Source organism: Gallinula chloropus (genome assembly GCF_964237585.1).
Source record: "Gallinula chloropus genome assembly, chromosome: 2".
Taxonomy (NCBI): Eukaryota; Metazoa; Chordata; class Aves; order Gruiformes; family Rallidae; genus Gallinula; species Gallinula chloropus.
In genome coordinates, this window is record NC_140086.1 from 101,003,420 (window position 1) to 101,028,051 (window position 24,632).

The 24,632-nt window shown below is 42.4% G+C and overlaps 1 protein-coding gene across 4 annotated transcripts in view; it reads right to left on the reverse strand.

Moving 5' to 3' along the window:
* Positions 1 to 24,405, reverse strand: part of SLC66A2 (solute carrier family 66 member 2) — a gene marked incomplete at both ends in the record, with an annotated part of 67,936 nt that extends 43,531 nt beyond the window's left edge. For 2 of the 4 annotated variants that reach the window (XM_084259977.1, XM_084259978.1), the window contains 2 exons: positions 13,893 to 14,026; positions 24,203 to 24,405. In XM_084259977.1, the coding sequence (XP_084116103.1) occupies positions 13,893 to 14,026; positions 24,203 to 24,405 (337 nt within the window). Of the gene's footprint in view, positions 1 to 4,495; positions 4,670 to 4,949; positions 5,028 to 5,119; positions 5,189 to 9,701; positions 9,756 to 12,936; positions 13,076 to 13,892; positions 14,027 to 24,202 lie in introns of those variants that run through there. The other 2 variants (XR_014617115.1, XM_084259976.1) reach the window with 2 other exon arrangements.
* Between the last annotated feature and the right edge of the window lie 227 nt (positions 24,406 to 24,632).

The window sequence follows — 24,632 nt, forward strand, 5'->3', positions numbered from 1 at the left end:
AGTACACTCATTTCCAACAGGCAATGACAAACTGTAAACAAAAGTCCTGAGTAAATGATGCCCACAGGGCCTCAACATACAAGACGAGCAGCTGTCCAGCGTGACAGTATGTCTGTCATATGGAGTCCATGTACAAGAGTCAGCAGCAGAAACTGAGTGCAAGCTATTCCACCATCTCCTGTACAGGATATAAACCTTGCTATGTTGACTCTGATGATGTGTTCATGTGTTAAACTGCTGATTCTACACCACTTATATAAATGCAAAGACAACATTCTTTAAATATACATGAAACCTAGAAAAAAAGAATATGCCAGAATCTATTACAAGATCCCAAAATTGTGCCACAGCCAGAATTTTTTTTCCCTAGCGAGCTGTCTAGACAATCCATTACATCTGAGCAGGCAGTGCTGGGCAACAACACTTCTTTAGGCACACACCATGTTATCCTGTGCTATAAACCGCTTAGAAGTGAGCTATCAATGCCTCTACACTAACAACTGAAGCCGTCTCAGCTTGAAGGTTTATCCTAAAGTCTGTGGGGAGTTGAGTTACTCTCAGAATGTTTTTGCACTGAACTGCCAACTTGGCCATCATCTAGAAAAGCATCATTTCTTTTCTCACCTTTTTTGCTTACAGAAAGACACCACACAAGCATCAAGGCAGGGTATCACAACAAAAGCTAGGCAACTAATTCTCACCCATGGCTTTAAGGTCACCCGGTGCCTTCTGGTATTAATGGTGCTTTAACGTGCTTTCACGGGTAAGGTCTGCCCCCTACAGCTCCTGAGCCCTACTAGCAAAGCTGAGGGAATGAAGCAGTACCCACACAACAGGAAGGTATGGGCTAGGGAATACCTAAATTGATGGATTTATGCAAATCATGGGACACAAAGAGAAAGCATCGGAGGGTGTTGAGGGTGCAGGTTGTTATCATTGCGAGGCTGCTCTATCATCTCTGAAAGGTCATGATGACTGGGACAGGTTCTCTGTGACTCAGGGCTGGGGAAGAAAGAAAAAAAAAAGAAAGAAAAACACACACCTATCTTCAAAGATAAGGATTCAGGAAACTATAGGCCAGTCAGTCTAACCTCATCCCCGGCATGATTATGGCAGAAGTCCTTGTGGAAGTAATTTCAAAGCACATGAAGGACACGAAGGTGACTAGGAACAGCCACAGTGACCAACCTTCTGTTATGAGATGACTGTCTTTAAGGACAAGAGACAAGCAGTGGATATTGCTTACAGTGCCTTCAGCAAGGCTGCAGACAGTCTCCTACAGCATCTTTATTAGCAAAATATCAAACAGTAAGTGGACAATAGAAAGGGTAGAAAATTGGCTAGATCACCAGGTTCAAGTTATTTTTACTCTCAAAGAACATACAATTCATCATCAGTTATAAGGTGGTCCACAGTAAACAATATTAGGGCCAACACTTTAGCATCCTCTACTTACAACCTGGATGATAGTAAGAGTATGAATAATACAAAACTAGGGTGCATGATAAACTGAGGGATAGACAGCACTGCTATTCAAAGAGATCTTGGTCTGGATGTATGGGCTGACAAGAATACGATGAAGTTCAGGGTTATCACACAGCTGAGAGCAACCCCACACCACAGTATGGGTTCAGAGGGCTGTCTCCCTAGAGAACAGCTTTGCAGACTAGCAGAAGGTAGGCTGGCAGACAACCTGAGCACAAGTTATCTGTGTGCCCTCATGGCAAAGGCAGCTGATCACTTACTGGGCTGTGCAGTTGAGCATGTGGCCAGCAGGAGGGAAGTGTTTATTCCTCTCTATTCAATACCAACAAAACTACCTGGAGTAATGTGTTCCATTTTGGGCTCCCAAGTACAAGAGAGACCTACCGGAATGAGACTAGTGATGGGCCACCAAGATGATGAAAGAGCCATGTTCACAAAGAGGCTAAGAAAACCAAGTTTGTTTGGCTTTAAGAAGTGAAGGCTTCTTGCTGCCTACAGCTATGTAAGGGAAGAGTGTAGAGAAGATGAAAGGAAGGTCTACTTGAATGAACATGGTGACACAGCATGAGAGAAAACAAACACGAGTTACAGCAACGGAAATTAAAATTAGAACAAAAACTCTGCCACCATGAAGATGGTCAGACGTTGGCACAGGTACAAAAGAGTTGTAGACTCTCCATCTTTGGAGATACTCACAACTGACCTGGAGCTGGTCCTGAGGAACCTCATCTAATTAGACCTGCTGCAAGCAGGTAAATGGACCAAATAGCCTCAGAGGTCCCTTCTAAGCTAAAGTATTCTCTGACCTTGTTTAAAGTACAAATCTAACGACTTGTATCTAGGCATGACAAAGTATATGAGGGCATGGAGCATGCTCAAGAAGTAGGCCATATGAAAAAGCCTCTCACATCTACCGTACTGAAGCAGCAGCTTGGCTGCATACACGCTCCCTAATCTGCACAATGGGCAGACAACTCGATTTTATTTGAACATTTAGATGTTTCTCTTTGCTGATGCTATTAAAATTATTCCGACTTCCACCATGAAGGAAAAGATTTTTGGTTTTCAAAATCTCTGTTTATTGACGATTTCTACAATTACCACCACAGCTCGGGAAGAAAGATCAGAGGCCTCTCCCAGGTTCCACTTGAGTGGCGTAGCAGGCCAGCTTTTGAAACCCAAGAGCACCCTCATGTGGCTAGATGTTGCTACCAGCTCTCCTTCCTCCAATTAAAACGCATGCAGCACAAGCAAAATCCACATTTTATTCACAGGTTTATTTTCCCACCATACCATCAACAAGAAGCAGTATTTATGCCAGAAGTAATATTCCTGCCACCACACAGTTCTTCCGACAGTACCTGTTTCAGTCACCTTTTTCCCAGTAGACTTCAGCCAGGTGACAAGCCTCACAGGGCCCCAAAGGGCTGGGCAGCAGCACCTGCAGTCACACCCACCTTTACCCACCACTGTCTTTTCTCCATGTTGGGGATGGTTTTCATAGAATCATAGAATGCTTTGGGTTGGAAGGGACCTCAAAGATCATTTAGTTCCAACCCCCTGCCATTGGCAGGGACATCCCCTAGCTCAGGTTGCCCAAAGCCCCATCCAACCTGGCCTTAAACACTTCCAGGGACAGGGCTTCTACAACCTCTCTGGGCAACCTGTGCCAGTGCCTCACCACACTCTGTTTTAATTGTGTGTGGCAGGGTTCTGGTGAAGGGGGGGCTGCAGGGGTGGCTTCTGCAAGAAGTAGCCAGAAACTTCCCCTAGGCCTGAGAGCAAACACCAGCTGGGCCTAAGGCTGGACCTGCTGCTGGCCAAGCCCAACAGTGACAGTCACAGCACCTCTGGGAATCACATTTAGGAGAAAAAAAAAAACCACAAGCAGCCCCATTTTGCCACCAGAGAAGGGAGTGAGAAGATGTAAGGAACTGTGCAGGCACCAAGGCCAGTGAAGGGGGAGAGGAGGTGCCCCAGATGCAGGAGAGAAAGATGCCCCTGCAGCCCGTGGAGAAACCCATGGTGGAGCGGGTGTCCCCCTGCAGCCCATGGAAAAGGCCGAGACCCCATCTGCAGCCCGTGGAGAGGCCCCACGCTGGAGCAGGTGGAGACATGTGGAAGAAACTGTGACCCACATTGAAGCAAACTCTTTTCAGGACCTCCAGCCTGTGCAGAGAGAGGGGCCCATGCTGGAGCAGGTTTGCTGGGGGGACTTGTGACTCCCTGGGGGATCAGGCTGGAGCAGCCTGGGCCTGAGAAACTGAGAGACAATTCTATGATTCTATGACTGCACCCCACAGCAGTGACCCACACTGGGGCAGCTGGTGAAGAGCTGAAGCCCTGTGGGAAAGGACTCACTTTGGAGAAGTTGGTGGAGGACTGTCTCCTGTGGGTGGGACCCCTCGCTGGAGCAGGGGAAGGGTGTGAGGAATGACCCCCACCCCTGCAATTTGTGCAGAACTGACCAAAAACCCCTATTCCACCCCTGCCCCCCATGCCACCCTTCGGGGGGGGGGCGGGTGGGGGGGGTGGGGGCAGGAAGGGAGAGAAATCCTCAATAAAGTGAAGTCTGGTAAGAAGGGAGCAGAGGCGGGGAGACGCTTTAAGATCTGGTCGCACTTCTCATCCAACTGTGGTTTCACTGGGTGTGTATAGTGTAATAAATTAGGTAGGCTTTTTTTGTTTTTTAAAGTCTGTGTTGAGCCTGTTTTGCCCATGACTCTAATTGTGGAATGACCTCTCCCTGTCCTTATCTTGACTCCTAAGCCTCTCAATATTCATTTTCTCCCCTTTCCAGCTGAAAAGGAGAGTGACAGAGCGGCTTTGGTGGGTGTCTGACCTCCAGCCAGAGTCAAACCACCATACACACACAATGTGAGAGGATCATGGTTGCACAGAGGCCTCAACAATCACAAAGTATTATTTGGCTTCCTCCCCTCCCAGCTATCTCTGCTAAAAGGAAAATATCTCTCTAGAACATGGAATTCAAGCAGATAAACACATTATTTCCTTTTATAATTTGTGAATAATAGTAGATACGCTGCAAAAAGGTATGCCCTCCTACTGATTCCCCTTCCAGCACTTTTCAACAGGACAGAGGAGGCCATAGGATGACTTTCCATTCGAGGCCCGTTAGCATGAGGAGCTGAAGAAAGATTTACACTAAATGGAATTTCAACACCTACAAGAAAGTAAAAAAAGAGAATTATAACATTGGCCCTAGAAAACAGGCTGACCCAAACCCATTTTTCTCAAGTCTTCTGAAAGAAAAGTATTTTAGTATTGGTTTTGCAATGGTTCAAGAAACATAAAAGAATAGCCTTTTTAATTAAACTATTTCCTCTCTCTCTCTGCACCTGTATTTAAAAAAAAAAAAAGGTTATCCATTCAGTATGCAAAAGATTTGCAAGTTCCTTTAAAAAAAAATAGCGTTCTATTTGGACTGAATTATTCTGAAATACCTGAATAGTAACTTAGATGGCCAGCACAGACCCACACCTGGACAGACAAATTATTTTCCAGACTTTCATTTATCTTATCTGCAACATCAACAAAGAAGAAACCAAAATTATGTATATTAAAGAAATAATAAAAGAAGATTCTAGAGTTTTCAACTTAAGTATTTACTTACAGCAAATTGAAAATTGCCATTTCATCCTTAGAATCTCTGTTTCTTATTGTCTCCTAAAAAGGTATATCGCTGCAGAGAAAAAGGAGGGGAAATAACTGTTCCCACCATACACTGAACTACAACCAAAGCACTGATGCAGCCATTTCCTCAGGCAAAGCAGACCTGAATTCCTCAACAAACCAGAACTCTGCTAATAAACAAAAACACTTTTCAGCATCCTAGTTTCAGAGACATCATTATAACCCCTGTCCTGGACTCCCTCCACAAAAGACCAAGAAAAGAACTTTGAAATTAGTTTAACTATGATACACGTAATCCTGATGAGAAGGGCCCTGAACTTCTTCACATCCATGTGCAGTTATGCACAGACAGAGGCGGTGTTGCTACATCCCAGCAAGAACTGTGCTCTTGTTATATATTTAACTGCACAGCAGCAGTAGAGGGAATTCAATTACTAGAAAGCACGGTGAAAATTTAGTCTAGAGAACAGGAGACTGAGGGGAGACCTCACTGCTCTCTGTAACTACCTAGAAGGTGGTTGTAGTGAGGTGGGGGTTGGTCTCTTCTCCCTGGTGGCTAGTGACGGGACAAGGGGAAATGGTCTTAAATTGTGTCAGGGGAAGTTTAGGTTGGATATTAGGAAAAACTTCTCTACTGAAAGGGTTGTCAGATACTGTAACAGGCTGCCCAGGGAGGTGGTCGAGTCACTATCCCTGGAAGTGTTTAAAAGAAGAACAGATGCTCTACTTGGCGTCATGTACAGTGTTGGAGCCAGCAGGGGTGGGTAGATGGCTGGACTCAATGATCTTGAAGATCAGATCTTTTCCAACCATAGCCATTCTATGATTCTATGAAAAGTCACATACTTCCAGTGAAACCACAGTGCTGCCCACAGCCAGCCAGTGTCTCTGCTCTGTCTCCAGCTCTGCTCAGGAAGCTGAGGCCTGGACAAAGAAGCACATTGTGCACAGTATTTATGGAGCACCCACAGAAGAACCACAGTGCATGCCTGCACGCTTGCAAACCAGATGCCCTTGCTGAACCCAGACCAAACACTCTGAACAAAGGGAGCCAGAGAGCTAATTAAATAAAGTTTACATCCTCCATCGCACATGTAATAAATTACTGCTGTTCTACAGCATGCCAACAATTTATCACAAGCCAGCTGATGCTGAAGTAGAGTGCAGACAAAAGAAGACATGAAAGTGTGTATTTACCAGGCTGTCACACTGCCAGTGGAAACCACGTAGCAGATGACTGCACCTCCTTAATTCACATTACTATTTTCTCTTCATTATTATGCAGCTAAACTATACAGACATTTTACATTTTCCCCCTAAAAAACAAACTAACAAAATATTTTTGTAACAGCTACTTGGTCAATCTAAGTTATTGCTGTTTTATTACTACTCTTTTAAAACTTACTATTAGGTGAGTAGCTTTTCATTTGGGCTAAAAGGAAGGTTCAGGCTTCAGCAATATGCCAAGTTTTAAAACCAACTTCAGAGAAGGAAGGAAAACCCTTGCAACCTACCAGAGGTGTCCTCTAAAGTGTTTATAAACATCTACATGGAAAATTAATTGAACAAGTCACATTCACTTTGAGACTTCCCTGCCCTGCCACACCAGTGAGACCACTCTAAACAGTTTCAGAACAGAGTGCCTCTTTGGAGCAATGCCTTTTTTAGTGTTTTGTTACTTCTGCCCCAACCACTGACAGGGCTCAATACATATGTAAAGGAAGCTTGTATTTTAGTGTACCCTATTAAGACATTTTGCCATATTTGTTATAAAACATCACATTAAATAAAAAAAAAAGGGAAAATAGCACTCAGCTGCAGCTTTGCTAAGCCTCAGCAGCAGGCATTGAATGCTAGCAGGCACTACGTAGAACTAGATACTAGCACTAGAAAAAAAAAGGGGGGATAAAGCAGAATTCCTTTAGAACTGGAGCTACTAAATCCTTTTTAATCCTCTTTTGCCTAGAAAAAGAGGGGAATGATTTTGGGTTTGTATGAAATCAAACCCCTACACACTGTGGCACACCATACTGCATATTATTTTACTTGGGTCAGTGAAACTGCAGCAACCTTTTCCCTTCACCCTCAATTCCCCTCAGCACTGACTGCTAAAAAGTCAGTTTTCAGAGTCACATGCCAGATAAAGGCTTTTTCAGATAACATGTGGAAAAACACTGGCACTATGTGGTTTGTTGGATTGCTGACGATAAAACATATCTAAAAAGCAATCCCAGGGAGCACAGCAGGAGCTCAGTTCCTATCCAAAGAGAGGATCAAACATATGCCTTGGTATTTATCTAACAAGTTCACCTGAAATTCATCGGTAGACCAACACATTATCGCATTAACAGTTCAACAAAATAGTGTTTGTGGGTAGTCAATCTTCAATTACAAACAGAATACACAAGGTGTATTGTAACTGGAAAAATAGAGTGATATGATGGTTTCTGAAGCCTAAAAACATATTTAAATAAGCCACTGCAATAAATACGGATATAAAAGAGTCAGTATATTGTTCTTGAAAAGTTTAATTAAAACTCATTACAAGATTGTGAGAATGCACTGCCACATGAAAGTATGGCAAGTATTCCCCCTTACCTAACCTCCAAGTGAGCTTGTAGCAAACCACAGCACTGCAGGACACAGCTCAGTTAAGCCTCTGTAAACTGAAGTAGGATTTATGCTGTGACATGAAGCACCACGCATCCCACTCTAAACCAGCAGGACATACTTCTGCATACATGCTGCACATAAACGCCTCGTTCTGTGGAAACATTTCTAATTTGTTTACACGAGTTAAAAATTACCACATTTCAACAGACCTGCCCACCCCCGTCTTTAGACTTCTGAGCAGCAGTGTAAGACTGTCCCATTCCTTGGGGAAAATTCTGTTCATCCTATTTTTCTAAGCTATTCCAAAATGAACTGTAAGTAACATTTATTAACCAAACGTTTCAGACTTAAAATACTTAAATCAGTTGGATCAAGAGGTACGATGCTTCTTTTTTCCTCTAGAAACCTTGCCTTTTTAAGCTCTCACACTATGAAGCAAATTACTTTTTAACCAACAGAAAGACACAAAAAAAAATATGGAATGAGTAAAAGGTCACATCAAGTTACTTATTTCTGTTTAATTTTAACCACTTGGAACATTTTTAAATAATCCACTCAATCACATCTGGGAGCACAGACAGCTGTTCCTAGCTTTGCCACTCTAAACAAAGCATTGCCAAATACTAGTAAAAGACAAGGGGAATACAGGCGCAAGGAAGAGAGCGCTGCTTAGAGTTTACATTCCATGGGTTAGTGCTGCAAGCCGGTGAGAGTGACTACAAACTACAGTTGAAGACAAACAGGAAAACAAGCTAGTTCCATACCAAGCCCAGGGAAAAAGTGTTTTGGAAACACAAAAGGAAAAGGTGCTTCCCAAAATACTGGTATCAAACCCAGAACGCTAGGTTTCCCAACACCTGTGTTTTGCCCCCAGATCACAACGGGGAGATCCAAAAGATGAACCATTAAAAGACTGTCTATTTAACCTCAGTAGGAACGGTCTTACAGCTTCAAGAAACCACTCAAGTTAGTATTACTCTTTGGTAAAGTTTCTCAGAGCTAACTCCAGTTTAATTAGCTGCGTGTACTGACAAATACAGCAGACACTCTTCTCTTCTCGTGCACTAGTAATATTTTTCTTTACCCTGTATTTTTTTGTTGATCCCTTACTAACTTGAGAATTGCAACAGAGTATAACTAGTATCAATGTGAGATTCTGAATCAGATCAACTAAAAGCAATCTAAAAGTTGGCTTGGGGGAACTAGTTGGTATAACTTCCTTAATGGGACACCCCAAGTAATTTAAACTAGAATTGCCATGACTTGACTAAAAACATCTTTCCAAACTACTAAGACCTGAAAATACTGTAAAGCAGGTTTGCACCTAATACTTCCTTAGGCAAATGAAAGAGGGGAGATTCCAACTCTAAAACTGAAGATTGGAAGCTTCACTGTAAGCGCTACTAATTCCCAAATAACTATTTTGAGGCAGCTCTACTGAGAGAGGAACAAGCCAGGAAGTTTCACAAAGATGCAGGCATTCTGTTGGAACATCAAGTGTTGTGGGAAGATCCTTATCTTACCTAGCACTCTGAACAGTATTTTTTACAGTTTCCTCCAGAATCAGAGCTGCAAGTGAAAGAATATGAGTCTGAAGAGACAGATCCCTGTGTCATGTAATATTTTGTCTAGCTTAAGGAAGGAAAAAAGGTTGTATCGTTGAGACACACAATGCAGTGAGTTCAACTGTCTTTAAAAAAATTATTTCTAAAATACTGGTAGAGCTGAAAGCATCTTTTCCTATAGGAACATTAAAAGTGGGGAGAGGACAATTTAAAAAAAAATAAAATCATGCACCAGGTTTTAGTATGTCAAGAAATGGTAATGCATACGTACTCTATAGAAATGATCATGCAATCATTTCTAGAATTGGTTACAAAAAGTAGCAAAGCACAAAATATGTAGCTGAGAGGAAAACTTCATGCAGAATGGGTGTGTATAGTACATACCCAGATAGGATCTCTTGGGAGGTGCTTTGATTTCTTCATCCTTACTATCTGCAGCTACATAAAAAAACAGTTGGGGGGGGGGAAAAAGAGGAAAGACAAACAGACTTGTATGATTAAATGCAACAGTGGATCTTTTAGTTACAGTTTAGACAGTTAGTACATTTTGCTTATTTAAAAAAACAGCCAAAAGAAAACATGCCAGAAATTTTAGTGTCCATGCTTTCTATAAGGCTCCCACCCCAGGATGTTAAGATAGGATCAAGCAGTAGGAAGTCCCAGAACAGTCTCAATGCACAACCCAACAGCAATGTACCTAGGGAAAGAAAATGAAGACTTAAAAACAGTGAAAAAGACAACTTAACTCTTACTTTATATACTTTTCGTGATCAGAGAAAACAAGTTGTTACCTCAGCAACACTAGGTGTACAGGTACATGTGCATAACCAGCTAAGACAATACAGTTGCCTTGTCTTCTGTAGAAAATGCTGTTCTAAAATGGTTTCAAAAAAGCCTAAGCTTGTCAATAATATCAAGAAGGATAGAGTAGATCCCATCTGCAACCATTCTGCGTGCTACAATTTTTCACTCTAGCCTTCCTCCAACATTTGGAACCTATGTATTGTGAGAGAGTGCTTTCCAGTGCCAAAACAGAGCTTTTCAAGATCTCAGTTACAAAGCAGGTTAAGACAAACAGCAGCTGGAAGTGAGACAAAACTGGCTGAACAAAATAAAAAACACAGGAGCCCAACTTCTACTTAAGGAGCCTGGGCTGTACTATAAAAATAGACATCTAAGAGCCCATTTTTAACAAACACTCTCCATTGGTTTTCAGTACATACATTCAAGTTGCTTGAATACATTCTTCATACATTCAAGTTGCTTGAAATCTGTTGCTACTGAAATTGAATATTTTTCGGAGAGAGGTGAATGTTTATTTGGGGAAAGAAAAATAGGGTTCTTCAGAGAGTATCTGTCTCTCCAAGAATATGAAGAGACTGCTCTGGCCTGCCCACATTTGAGAGAGTGAACGGATGTTTTTAATTGTCTGTTACCTGTGAGCACCTTGCTTCAGCTTCCTCTTAACTCTCCAGCCAAGCTGTGGCACAGGCACATTCTGCTTTTCAGTGTTTCTTCCTCTATAACACAGTGGTGCCATCATGCCCCAGAAATACTACAGCCCTCCAAACCAAACCAACTACAACAGAAGTAACTACCACTGAACCTTGAGCCTTCCTGTTCTAAGCCAACAGCACAGCAAACATACTGCTGCACAGACACCAATTTAAAAGTGGGCAATGAATAAGGAGAGCTGTTGTTACCACAACAATGGTACCAAGAGATCTACATTAAAGGAGTCAAGATGCAATTAAAGTTGTGTTAAATAAAGGATAAAAGATGAGGAGGTATTGTTCATGCCTGCTGGTTTAATCTGAAGACTCCTTCACTAGCTTTCAAAGTATTCATATGCAGGAGAGAGAACTGTTCTGTCACTGGAGGGTTTAAAATAAAGTTGGGGGGTTTTGCTGGGTTCATGTTTTGCTTATGGTTTCTTGTGGTTGGGTGGGGGGGCAATTCAGAACACTTAAAACCAGTCCACCCTTTAAAGAAAATAATAAAACAGTTGGGTATATAAAGAGCACTTATTCTGTCTTCAATCAATACATGTAATTGAAGGATGAAGTTTATGTATCCAGAACAAAAAGTCAGAGGAGGCAGCAGCAGCACAAGATGGGCTCCACCACTTTCAACTTACTTTCACTTTGCAAGACTAAAAGGGAGGGGGGAAAATCCCATAACTGAGAAGGAACTGAAAAAGTAAAAGATTATGAAAGTTTCCTATTAAGTTCTTTATAGAGAGCCTACATGAAATAACCAAACATTACTGGAAAGAATCCAGAGAGAATTTCATGCTACCTTCTAAATGGTTACCTTTCAGTTACCCTATAAATGAAGATACAAGCATTCAACTGAATGGCTGCATGCCTATGGTCTGAATTGCTATTTTAACCCAATAACACCACAAAATAGGCTAGAGAATAAAGAACAAGTTTGTTAGGGTTAGGAGAGACTGCTCCTTAGTGCTTCAAGAAATTTTAAGTAGATTCCTTCGGAACTAGCTATTAGCTAAGGGACCTTAAATGTGAGGCTAACAGAAGAAAAAAGGCAGCTCCCACACAGTTCGACACACTGGTAAGCATATACCAATGTGACTGAGGGTGAAATACCATGTTTAGTAATAATACAAGAAAAGAGCAAACTCCCTTCCACTGAAATATTCTATTCACTTCCTAATTTATGGATTATTTTGCTGAAACAATCAGAGGGAGTATAGAAATTAAAGAAGAAAAATGTTTAAATTGAAGACCAGCCATGTGAGAAATAATATATTACATTATCATACAGAAATAATGCACCTTCCCCTCAGGATTCTGCAAATTCAAAACCACTGACTTAAAACCTAGTTTCTCACTGCCCCGGTAAGCTATGAGGAAAGTAAGAAGGCAGATTTATCAGCTTGCCTAGATCGCCATAAAATTCAAGAGATAAGATTAGGAGCAGGATTAGAAACACAGATCTCACCCCCACCCATACTGTGCTTGAAATACAAACCTATCTTTCTCTCTCACTTTGTTTGCATTTATATGCCTACTCTGAGCCATCCCATCACAGTTGGTCCTGCTAAAAGTCAGTAAGAGGTAAGAAAAACATTTTAGCTGTTTTCAAAGTTTCTGGGAGGATGCAAGCCTTTCAATAAAAACAAGGAATTAAGTAGGTAAATCAGTCTCTCTCTAGCAAATTAAACACATGACAAACTGACTTCCAGGAAAATGGATCAAATGACACGGTGCAACCTTGAGGGGAAAGACTGATTACCCTTCAGGATACTGTATGTCTTTCAGGGAGAGTTGTTTAAACAGGGCTATACACTAAACTGAACAGCCTCCCTTTCTGTCCAAAGGTTGCAGAAGGAGCCTGCAGGAGTGTGTGTAGATGTGCAAAAGGATAATTTCCCCTCAGAAAGTGCAAACAGAGAAACCTTTCTGCCACTTGACATAACACTAGCACAGAGAGCAAAGGAGGGTGAAAAACATATATCCCCCCCACCCCAAGCTGATGGATTTTAACTGCTGCTAAATCTGGCTGAAAGTTTTTGAGTCATTCATCACTCTTGTGAACACAGCAGCTTGTGTTTGGGAGCTGGAGCACAGCTCCTCTCCTACATGAATTCACTTACCTGAATAGTTTGACACTATGCTCCACAATAAGCAGGAGTGGTAGTAGCTTCCTTAGCTATTAGATAAACTACCCTACTGCACAGCCAGTAGCTGCTGCCTTCTAATGATGGCTGTGGATATCTGGAACTGGATCAGACCCTGAGTTATCAGGGAGTGAGGGAAGAGAACAGATGGAGAGAATAAATTATACATCCATATTGGCAAAACAAATGACAAAAAGCTGACAGCGTTAATTCTGTTCTTGTTGGTAATAAACTGTAATATAAAACGCTCAAAGTCAAAGTCAACAGACAGAAACACAGAAACTACCCCCTCACGCTTCTCCTCTGGGAAAAAACACAGGGACTTTCCAGAATGCTTGAACATTTCATTAAGTAAAAAATAATAATCTTTGTGAAAATTGTGTGAAATGGGAGATTTCCCATAAATCCCAACTAATCCCACACTAAAGTTCAAGGAAGTGGTGTACAAAAAGACATACTTTTCCAACTACGGTAAGACAGCACCTCCTGTTTTGACAGCAAATAACTCAGTAAGTAAAAAATAAAGTATGTATCAAAGCAAGTGTTTGAAATTGCAAAATACAGTTTCAGGTAATTGTGTATGATCATGCTGAACAACTTGGTAGTCAGTACAGCTGAAGCAAGTCACTTCTTATTCCGGCCAAGACCTTTAAAAAAAATTCAAGGCTACTACAATGGCAGAACAGCCAGCTCAATATAGAGGGCATGGTGTGAAATATTAAGAACTCAGATTTCTAGAAGGAACCAAGACCCATCTGAAATTAAGTTACAGCTTTACATATTTATGTGAAAAATGTCAGTTTGAAAAAAAAAAATGTTCAGGAAGTGCTGCACTGAATTACTGGACTGCAATTCAGACAGAACTTTTGTTCAAAATACAGTGCACCATGCTATCAAGATTTATCCTGAGAAAGCCATTTCCTGTCACTAACCTGCGAAAGAGCGGCGTTTTATGTTTAGCTCGTTGGACACCCGTACTTCAGTGCACAGTTTCAGCATCAGTAACATAGTAACGATCATGATAATGCTTTGCCATAAGAGAGGGGATTCAAAACGCCTTCCAAACCTAAAAAAAAAAAAGAAAAAGGAAGAGAAAAATATATAAAACATCTCAGATGACAAATCTTGTACTCAGTTTCATTCTTTGATCCTGTCTAAGCATCTGAAAAAGGAAATCCTAACAGTTATGAAAGGCTGAGGAAGAGAAAACCACCAGCCAAATCCAGATGCTCAGAGTAACAATCCCCTTGCAGGAATATCAGAGAACCCCATTAAAACACCTGGTGGACTGATTCTAGAAATTCTGAAATCAGAAGCTTAAGTCTATAGCTTAACCTATTATTTTGAAAGAAGCAGATTGATTGAGAGTTCAAGGCAATATAGAGGGACCAGGGAGTTATGCTGTATTATATAACCAGTTGTGTGGTCTCTCCACACATATACACTCCACAGATTTCATGACTTCTTCACGCCTACCTGTTCGACCTGTCCTAGGGAACCTGCTTTGGCAGGGGGGTTGGACTCAATGGTCTCTGGAGGTCCCTTCCAACCCCTATGATTCTGTGAAAACTTACCACCTTAAAAATGAAAACTTGAGAAGTCATAAAAACATCAGTACCTGCCCTATAAAGAAATGGATACCCCAAGCGATTAGCTTGCTATGTTTAATGCAATATCTTCCTACAGGACAAAAAGAAAAAAGGTATTATGTTTTGTCTGCCTTGCCTGCTTCTAGACATCTGAGTGGAAAGACCAGTTCTGCAGAAGGCACCAATCAATTCATCAATTTGTGTCTAATTTGGGGCAAGATTGAGGGAAGTCAGGAAGTCCATGAGATGTGGGAACTGCACATACATAACTCCTCCTCTCCTGGCTCCCGCCTTTCCCCAATTTAATTTCTGCTTGCTCAGAGATGATGCTTAATGGGAACTATTGAGCCCTTCCTACACACAAATGAGAGGTGAACCTCACTGTGGCCAATCTTGACTGAAGAGCTTATTCTTATGTGATTGCACAAGGTTCTGCAACAAGAAAATGAGGCTCTCCAGTGAAGACTGATGATGCTCCAAACTCCTCTTCTTGCATTATTTGATGAAAGCTCAGCAATCCCTACACCTGCTCTCAATAAGTGCATTAGAGGCAAAGAGTAGAAGCTCTTAATACACAGTCCTGAAACTACATGAGATTTACAATAGGAAGGTTCACCACATGAGCTGCTTCTCTCTGTTCAGTTCTGCCAGGTTTTGTGCTTTCAAGAGAGGCTGAGGAAGGGATATTTGGTGAAAACACCTTGCTGTGCTCCCCAAGTCCTTCAGCCTGCACTGAGGCACACAGGCTTTCTACATCCCCACACAGAACAGTTACTAACACCACTCTCTGAGCACATCATGCTGCTGGACACCTCAGTCTCACAGGCACAGCAACCACTGCTCTCTTCTTGGCGGTTTCTGTTTCACAGCACCCTGGCATGTGAACCTACGCCTGGGCTACTTTCATAGCTGAGTTCTGTGTTAGTGGAAACCAACTAGGTTCACCATTACACTTTCCCACATAACACTGCATTTCCCCTACAGCCATTTTGCCAGAGACATCTCTTTTGTTATGAGTCAACTAATAAGGAACAGGAGAGAGACTGGAAAGTCCTTAACGAGCTTCCTTAGAAATCTTCCTGTGCAGAACAGTCAAGCAGTTCACACCAATCAAAACAGACATGCCATTTCCTGCCTAATGGCATACAGCTAGGGAAAAGCAAGACAACACCTTAAGCCTCTACACCGCAGCCAAAAACACCACCAGTAGCTACTGGAAGAATAACAGTTGTGTGTACCTTAGTCCCCCTCTTCTTTCTACCATTGATGGATTTGTGGTGGGCCACACAAGAGCCATTATAGTAACAAATCTGGAGGATGCTATGAAGAAATAAAAAAAACAGAAGACAGCTGATGCACATAATCATGGGCAGAGCACTCTCTGGATAAGGCTTTCACTGCAGTAGGAAAACACGCAGGGAAAAGAACAAAGTTTGGGCCAGCCTAGGCTCCATGCCCATGATCCCAAAGCTGATTCAGCCTGTGTTGCTGACTGTAGTCAAGCTCCCCTGAACTACTGGAATTCACTACTGTTGTATTTGTCTCTTATTCAAGCAATGAGACAAAAAATGGGAAATGCTTTCTTAGAACTATAGAGCAGTTAAAACTGTTTACATCAGGCTTAGAAAACAACCACCTCTAATTACAAAAGCAGTTGCCTATAAAAATTTAGTAACGCATTTAAAAGGGGTTGAACTAGCAGCTGCTAGAAGCTATTATGATGGTAAATCCAGCACAGGTCACTGCAAGGTTAGTTTCTCCCTGCTGATCAGATTATTGGTCATTCAGTAATGGGTGCCTTACAGAAGGCTTGCGGTATAAACATCCACCCACTACAAGCACACATAAGCATGGACTCCTGCTGTCTCATCATAACAATTTGCCATCACCACTGCCTTACAGGAAATTAGACTGCAAGTACTGCTGCAGAGCCTCTACACCTTAAAAACTGTTGGGGGGAACTGGGGGGTGGGGAATAAAACAAACCTCAACACATCAGAGGTAAATTGGTAATTTAAAAATTCTTATAGGTACTTCAAACACTAGATTTTTTTTTTTTTTACAAACCTCCATTCAAAGAAAAAGGTTACACAACAAAACATACTCATGTGAGCTACACCTCCCCAGACACTAATCCCCAAACTGAGTCTCACAGGCAGCACAACCCTCTAGACTAGGTCACATCTACAGGAACAAACAGCTGCCATGGAGGCCAAAAGGCAGAGCAGGCAAGACGTGGCCTACACCACATCACCATGACCACAAGGCTGAAGGGAATACCAAGATCCACTGCTGGATTCTTGAAGCTTTAAAAGTAAAGCCAGAGCACTCCTTTTGCTGAGGATCACGGAAACCAACACCACTTCAAGCTGATTACTTCGCATAGGTATTAGGGCCACCTGCCAAAGCAACACTAATCCGGTTTAAGACTCCCCTTGGCAGCCAGAGCTAGGAGCGCCATGAGTTGCAGGCCCTGCAGGGAGAGCGCTTTGTTCCATGTCCTGTTCATCTTCTGCCTCACAGAGGTGATTCCCATCTTTGCCGAAGCAGGAGCCAGGAGGGCAGCAACTTTAAAGTAGCTTATGAGACAATGATAAAGAGCCTTAAGATACTGCAATGGTCTCACAGAAAAAAACAGGTTTGAAGTCCTGGGGGTGAAGGGGTCACCGCTATTATTCTGCATTTTCACCCCACAACTACAATGTCACGTGACAAATGGAACAACCATGACATCTGCAGTATTCAGTGAACTCAGACCTTGTATGTCAGACTACAAAGAGACAAAGATTTTTTCACTATTTACTTAATACTGTTAAAACAGAAGTCTCTTTTCCCCTGTACTAGTCAAATGTGCAAATAAAGGGGAGAACGGACTTACATTCTATTACTATCTCAACAGCCTTAAAATGATTAAAACATGTTCAGGGTGAGGAAGACAAGCGAAGTGAACATTCAAGCCACAGCAGAGACTAACTAGTCATGGCAAAAACTAAGTAATTCCATTGGTATGACTCAATCCTCTTGCAATAATCCGGCTATTCCAGTCCCGGGCCTACTCAAAACAGCAAATGCCAATAGTGCAAGAAGAAATGAGACCAAACACAAAAGATTTGCTTATCTCCGTTTCCAAGGCACCTCTGAAGAGAGTGTGGCTGCTGTTGGTGCAACCAGATCCCCATGACCTCAACCACGGTCCCGGACGCTGTTTCAGGTGCTGTCCCAGGCGGTGCCCCATCTGGAGCAAGGACTCCATTTTCTGCCCGTATGCAGGCAGGCATAACACAGCACAGCCTCAGCTCACGGACACAGTTCCTCTCAGCGCAAAAGCAGAAATCACCAAAGTTACTACAGGCCTCAACACTGTGGGTCAACTCTGGCAGCTCTATGGGAGGTTACAGGTTCCAAACAAGATGGAAAGCATTCAGGATACTGTGTGCACCATCAGGGTCATGACAGATAGCCCAGTGCAACAGCATGGCAGCTGTATTGAAAGACAGCCCACACAATTGCATAATTTAATCAGCAGGCAGAACAAGAAACAAACTATTTTCACAACAGGATCTCTTTCTTGATTAGAGTTTCTCCTTAAACATAAACTTCCAGGACATTATGGTGCACTCAAACCAAACTTCTCACTTGGGCATAAAAAACTCCTACTTCACCATTTCTTTTGTACTAAAGAGCAGTGCATTTTATCCTTTCTCTCTGGCATTTATAAAAAGGAGAAAGAATTGCATAACACTGCTGCTCTCAATATCTGATAAAGATTCCACCAGCAGACCATATGTAACACAATCTTTCAAAGTTGTAGTCATTCTGTCAGCTTGGTTTATAGCATCATCCCACCTTCACCACATGGTAAAAGCTGGCAAGATTCATTTTAGTAACAGAAGTCTTGAAAACAAAAGTTTCTCCCTTCCCACGGGAAGTACTACAAACTGATATCACTTGCCCTCTATCTGAAGCCAAAGCAACATCCAACAGCAGGGACCTGGTCCACACGTAGCACTGTAGGTGTTACAGCAAAATAAATATGTAGGAACCTACTCTAGACAACAGCAAGTCCAACACTACCTCCAGCTGCCTACTTCTCTCAGTAAACCTGATGCATAACACAGAGCTTATACCAGTGGCTCCACCTGGCACAAAGAGCTCCCAGTTCTATTGACATTACAGTTTTCAGAACCCACTCCCTTTCAGGTGATGTGGAATGGATGATAGAGTGTTACCTTCACTATCAGACCTTCTTTCCACAGTTTGTCTTAAGGCAACTACTTTATGAGAACAGCTCCAAAACTGAACAGTTTTATTTTCCGTTGTTTGGTTTTCTGTGTTGCTATATGAGGTTTAGTCCAGTAGCCCAAAAAATTGCATCTCAAAACCTTCCTGGAAAATGTATAAATCGTATTATACTATGACATAAAACATTTTACAAACTGCAGTACTGAAGAAAAAAAAAAAAAAGTCCAAAATCCTCTGGGAATAGCAGGGAGCACAAGCACTTTTGGTTGAATTTACCCAAGATACAAAAAAAAATGCTTACTAATGACTTCTAAGAAATCTGAAGTTCCCTGTCCTCAAGCTATTTATTCCAATTTATAGATTACAAGAAACCATTTAATCTCATCATAAGCCCTGTTTAAAAAACCAAATAAACAAACAAAAAAAACCACAAACAAGAAAGGGGGGAGAGAAAGAGAAATCATAGTGGTTTTCTGCATCCTCCAACCCTAAAACTCTTGCCCACCTTCTTGTTCCTGGTCTTCAGCATGACAAAACAAAGCTAGTCAGCTGGCAGACTGCAGGCCACATAAACCAAGAAGACACATGTGTCTTGTTCACAAAGGAGTTCAAGTGCCACACTGCACTCTGAAGCTGACCCACAACTTCAAAAAAACCTGGGGCACCTTAACCAGATGATTAACCAGCTCAAAGCTCAAGCATCAGTAAGACTCAGGGTATCCCTTGGACATTTTAACGAGTCTTGAAGAAGAAATCAGAGCTAGCTTGAGCAAATACAGTAAGCCATTAGCTAACTAAAATGGTAATTAAGTGTTTTATTAAAAACGTAGAGGGGAAAAAGCAGTATCAGAATTTTTTGGAGCATACCATACATTGTCAAATGTAGCTGAATTACAAAGGCATTCAGTTGTGCACTGTTCTCTTCCTCTTTACCCACAGCTCAGACCTTCTCCAGGCTGACCATTCCAGAAGTTGAACTGAATGGAGAGCAAGAAACAATGACCTATGGGGCCTGGAGAAGACAGAGGAAGCAGTACTGACAATGGCAGAAGGACTAGAACAAAGGAACAGCTGATACCTGTCAGAAATCATGACCAGCAGCTACACTGGCACCCCAAAAAAAACACTGCTTTGAAGCCTCATATAAAACTATATTTAGTAACAAACTGTCATTATAAAGCAAACTTGGTAACAAGTCTAGTCACAGCACAAAATCTACTTTTCACACTGGGAAATGCAGACCCCATTGTGTGATGCTGTGAGCAGCGAATGACTGCTTTTAAATTTTTTCCAGAATCCTCCTTAGAAGGGCCAGAAGCTTGACATACAGTCAACACACTGAACCACAAGGTTGCAGGATCAAACTTCTACTTTCTTCTTCCTAAGCAAAAGCCATGTGTGTACAAACAAAGCAAAGCGGAATCCTGCCCGTTTCTATCCATGTGCAGTTTCCATGTGCAGTCTAGTCCTCTCCTACTGCTTTTCCACAAAGTTCGGGCACATAAATCATTGAAACACAGCAAAGCCAAAGACATGTAAGTGAAAGCAGAGATATCTCTTTAAAGAAGACACTTTGAGACACTGTGAAACAGAGAAGCACAGGAAAATGACTTAATGGACAGTGTCATCACTAGCAAATAGATCTTTGAGCACGCCCTGAAACTAAGGCAAACTTAGATGCAAGGAACACAAGGAGGAGAGGCACAGCACCAAGTCCTCTTGACTTTAAAAGATGGTTTACCATTGGAGATAGTCTAATTGGAAGAAGAGAAATTGTGAAAACAGGTAACTGGAAAGCGGTTTGTTACCCTTAATCTCAGTAGTTCTTCCTTCCTTGGCTACTGTAACAGTGCAATACACCAGCTGCATCTCTATTGACACATAAAACACGCCAAGAAGATTAAGAGTAAATACTCCATTTGGAGGGGAGACAAAAGGTCAAACTTCACCTGGTTCAAAACCAGCCATTAGAAAAAGAAAACAACCAAAAACCCTCTTGAGATAAGTACGTACAGTTCTAGGAACTTGTAGAATATGCCAATTCACAAACAGAAAATGAAGGAATTGCCCCCACAGCTGAGGAGAACAAAATAACTATAGTCATAGGGGAAAGGTGAGACTGGGTCTGTTATGAATGACAGAGATGCAGACAGACCAACACTACTCAAGGGTGCAAATACAGGGTAAATATGGCATAGAAGCCAGGAACTGCTTATATATCTGAAATATGTAACATTCCATTCTGTGAGCCTCAAATTCAAGAATATATGAAATTCAAGGAATATCTCTAAGTAACAACATAAAAAAGTACAAAAATGTCTTTGAAGTTAAAAGAAAAAAAATTTTAAAGACCATGAGTCATCCTAAGAAATAGTTAAGGCCTGAAAAGCAACACTATTGGAACTTGCAAGTTTTTAAAGCCTACCACTTCAAGTACTTATTTTTGGACCAGGGTGGAGGAAAAATCAGGAGGGATGTATCTGGCGCAAATCATGTGCTTAATAACAAGGTGTAATGAAGAGAAACTAAAAACAACTGAAAACTACAGCTATATGTCAGTAAAGTTTCCAGAAAATATAGTTGGATTAAGTCTCAACTGGTTTGCTAAAAGGAAGTTGGACTAATCTTGTCAACTGGTACTTTGTAAATCTGATTGGGGAAAAACTATACACAAAACAAAGTTACTTGTAGAAACAGTTCTGTTGCAGCACACAAACAGATCAAATTAACTAATAAATTTAAAACAAAATAAACAAAACCCTTCTAATCCCTTACAACGAATGTTATGTGCACAATTAAAATAATTCTGCTGTTTATGTCAAGTTATCAAGAGTGCTGTGTCCCAGATAATGCATTGGCCATAGATGACATTAAACAACTAACAAAAATTGAATTGTCAGGCTGCTCTATGGGTGCATTTTAAACATGTTCACAGAAATAAGAGGTTCTTGCTCTGCTACCTTCCTTTCATCATCCATATGCCCAAGGATAACATCCACCTTCAACGCTGCTTTCATGATTTATGTCTAATCTTTATAAGCAGAGAAACAAAATACTCTCTCAGGCAGCAATGAATTCTCATAATGGAAGTATTCTTTTCTGTCTTTTAGTTCAACAGAACTAGAAAGAGATGATTCATTGTCAGAACAGTCAGAAAGGTTCCTGCAGGCCCATGTCTGCAGCATTTCCCTAAAGAAGTGGCTGTACCACAAGCCAGCAGCAAGCCTTACAGCCCCCCTGCAGTCAGACACACCTCTGTGTGTGCTGGGTGAAGCCATTCTGCACTCCAAGGTGACCAGTGCCTACAAAGAGCTGGCACATGTCAGGGAGAGATACTTACATGTGGCTTAAATACTCATGGTATTAAAATTACATAGTCTTATCAACATAACCACATTCTCTCTCTTCTGAAGTGTTGACAAATCTTTTAACATCGACATAAACTGTAACTTTTCATTAGTCATACTATTTATACTTTTCATTAGTCATACTGTTTATTCTTTTGCACATCTCTTAACCAGGTACACTTAAAATCAGTTCAAGTTAAGGATGTCTCAGTTCTTCTACAGTCAAAGTCTCATGTAACAGATGCACTCGCCTGGGTTACACAGAAGCTGCAAGCATCTCCATTCAGGTGCTGTCAAACTATACTTCCAATGAAACAAACAAACAAACAGGACAATTTCTATTTCTCAAACTGTCAACTTGGGCTTTTTAGTGTCCCCTCCATCAGTTGGTCTACTTTCCCTCTCCCCTCTGCTTTCTCCAATAGCTGCTCCATACACTTCACCCCAAGAAAATGACGATTAGCTCTGATCTAGTGATGACTCCTCAGTTTGACTGCCAGCTGTGGTCCCAAGAGAGGGTCCCCCGTTTTCCTCCACTCCAGCACAGCAGTTACATGTTGCATTTTGCTGCAGAATAATCCAGGAAACTCTTTACAGACTTAAGAGAGTCAGAGGAGCTTTAAAAAGAAACTGTAAACCAAATTAAAAAAAAAAAATGTAGCCTGTTACCTATCAGTTCCTTGTGGACTACAAAGCACTATTTAGTAGACTAAATATTCTTAGAATAACTTTTCTGTGTTATAGTAATTTCCCAGACTGTTTATTCTTTGGGTTCTCAAGTACACTCCCAATGTTGTAGCATCTCCATTATAAGTAGTAATGAGAAATACAAGTTAATAATATTCATTCAGGGAAATCAGGCCCCAAAATAATTTTCTTTGTCCAGCTGCCCAAGACTTAAATATGGAAACAAAGTTGAATTTGAATATTGAAAGCAGTGTTGAAAACAAAAAGAATCTTCTTTGAAAGACAGTCTACCCTTTGCCCGCTTATCACAGAAGGAGTATTTTCATCTGGGAGTTGCGCAGGGAGCTCGAGAAGTAAAAACACCTCCAAAAGCCAGGTGCCATCCCAGGAAAATGCAATAAAATATGGCAAGAGTCCCAGTGACGTTAATACCTACTAGATGCTAGAATAAGCGTGGAGGATGGGGGCCTTCACACTGAGAACAGAGCTAGAGGGGCAAGGGAAATGTAAAATACAATCAACAAGAAAAAACATCTGATTTAGAATATACCTTCTCTTTGCAAAAAAGTAAACTGCTCTCGTGAGAAAACCCTCCTCCCCCCTGCCCTGAGTACTGCATCCAGCTCTGGGGTCCCCAGTGCAAAGATGACATGCAGTTGGAGTGAATACAGAGGAGAGTCACAAAAATGATCAGAGGGCTGGAGCACCTCTCCTGTGAAGACAGGCTGAGTTGGGCTTGTTCAGCCTGTAGAAGGCTCTGGGGAGACCTTTTAGCTAGCCAGGAAAGCTGGAGAGGGACTCTTTATCAGGGAGTGTAGCAACAGGACAAGGGGTAACGGGTTAAAACTGAAAGAAGGTAGATTTAGCTTATCTATAAGAAAGAAATTCTTCCCTGTGAGGGCAAGTGAGGCCCTGGCACAGGCTGCCCAGAGAAGCTGTGGAAGCCTCACCCCTGGCAGTGCTCAAGGCCAGGCTGGATGGGGCTCTGGGCAACCTGATCTAGTGGGGGGTGTCCCTGCCCATGGCAGGGGGTTTGGAACTAGATGGGCTTTGAGGTCCCTTCCACCCCAAAGCATTCTGTGATTCTCAGTTCAAAAGCTGTATGCTGGGACGTCAGAGCGCTGACCATCTGATCTGACAGCAGCAAGGGACAGCAGCCCTGAGCCCAGCTCCTTTTACTCAGTGCGGACTCACCCACTTGCGGAACGAATCTTTATCTCCAAGAGAGGAGAAACACACGTAACACGCATCATTCCCTCAAATACCCTGAAGTTTTACAACTAGGGAACAAGCAAGAGCCTTTGGAACAGGGCAGACACCCACACACACCCCCTCACCGCCCCCCCCTCCCCCCCCCCCGCCCCAAAGCCAACTTACCAAAAAAGTATCCTCAAAATGTTTGCGACCAGTAGCACCAGGCAGACGTAGGTGGAGAAGCCCTCCGCGTTCTGCGTCCGCCGGATGTCTCTGTACTGGGGAATGTAGGGCACCACTCCGCCGAACACCATGGCCCCCGCGGCGCCCCACGACACCAGCTGGTGCATCGGGACCAGCAGCCACTCCAAGCCGCCCGCCTCCATGGCGGGGGGAAGCGGGGAGCTCGCCCCGGGAGGGGGGGGTCACGCCGAGGGATCGCCCAACGCTGCAGCTCTCCGGCGGAGGCCGGCCGCGGCCGCGCCACGGGCTACTGGATGGGATGCGGCACCGTGACTGCGCCCCCTCTCCCAGGGCCGGGACCTGGCGAAAGGGGCGGCACGTCAGCCTGTCTCTGCCGCGGGGCTGCTCCGCCCGCTCCCAGCCCGCCGCC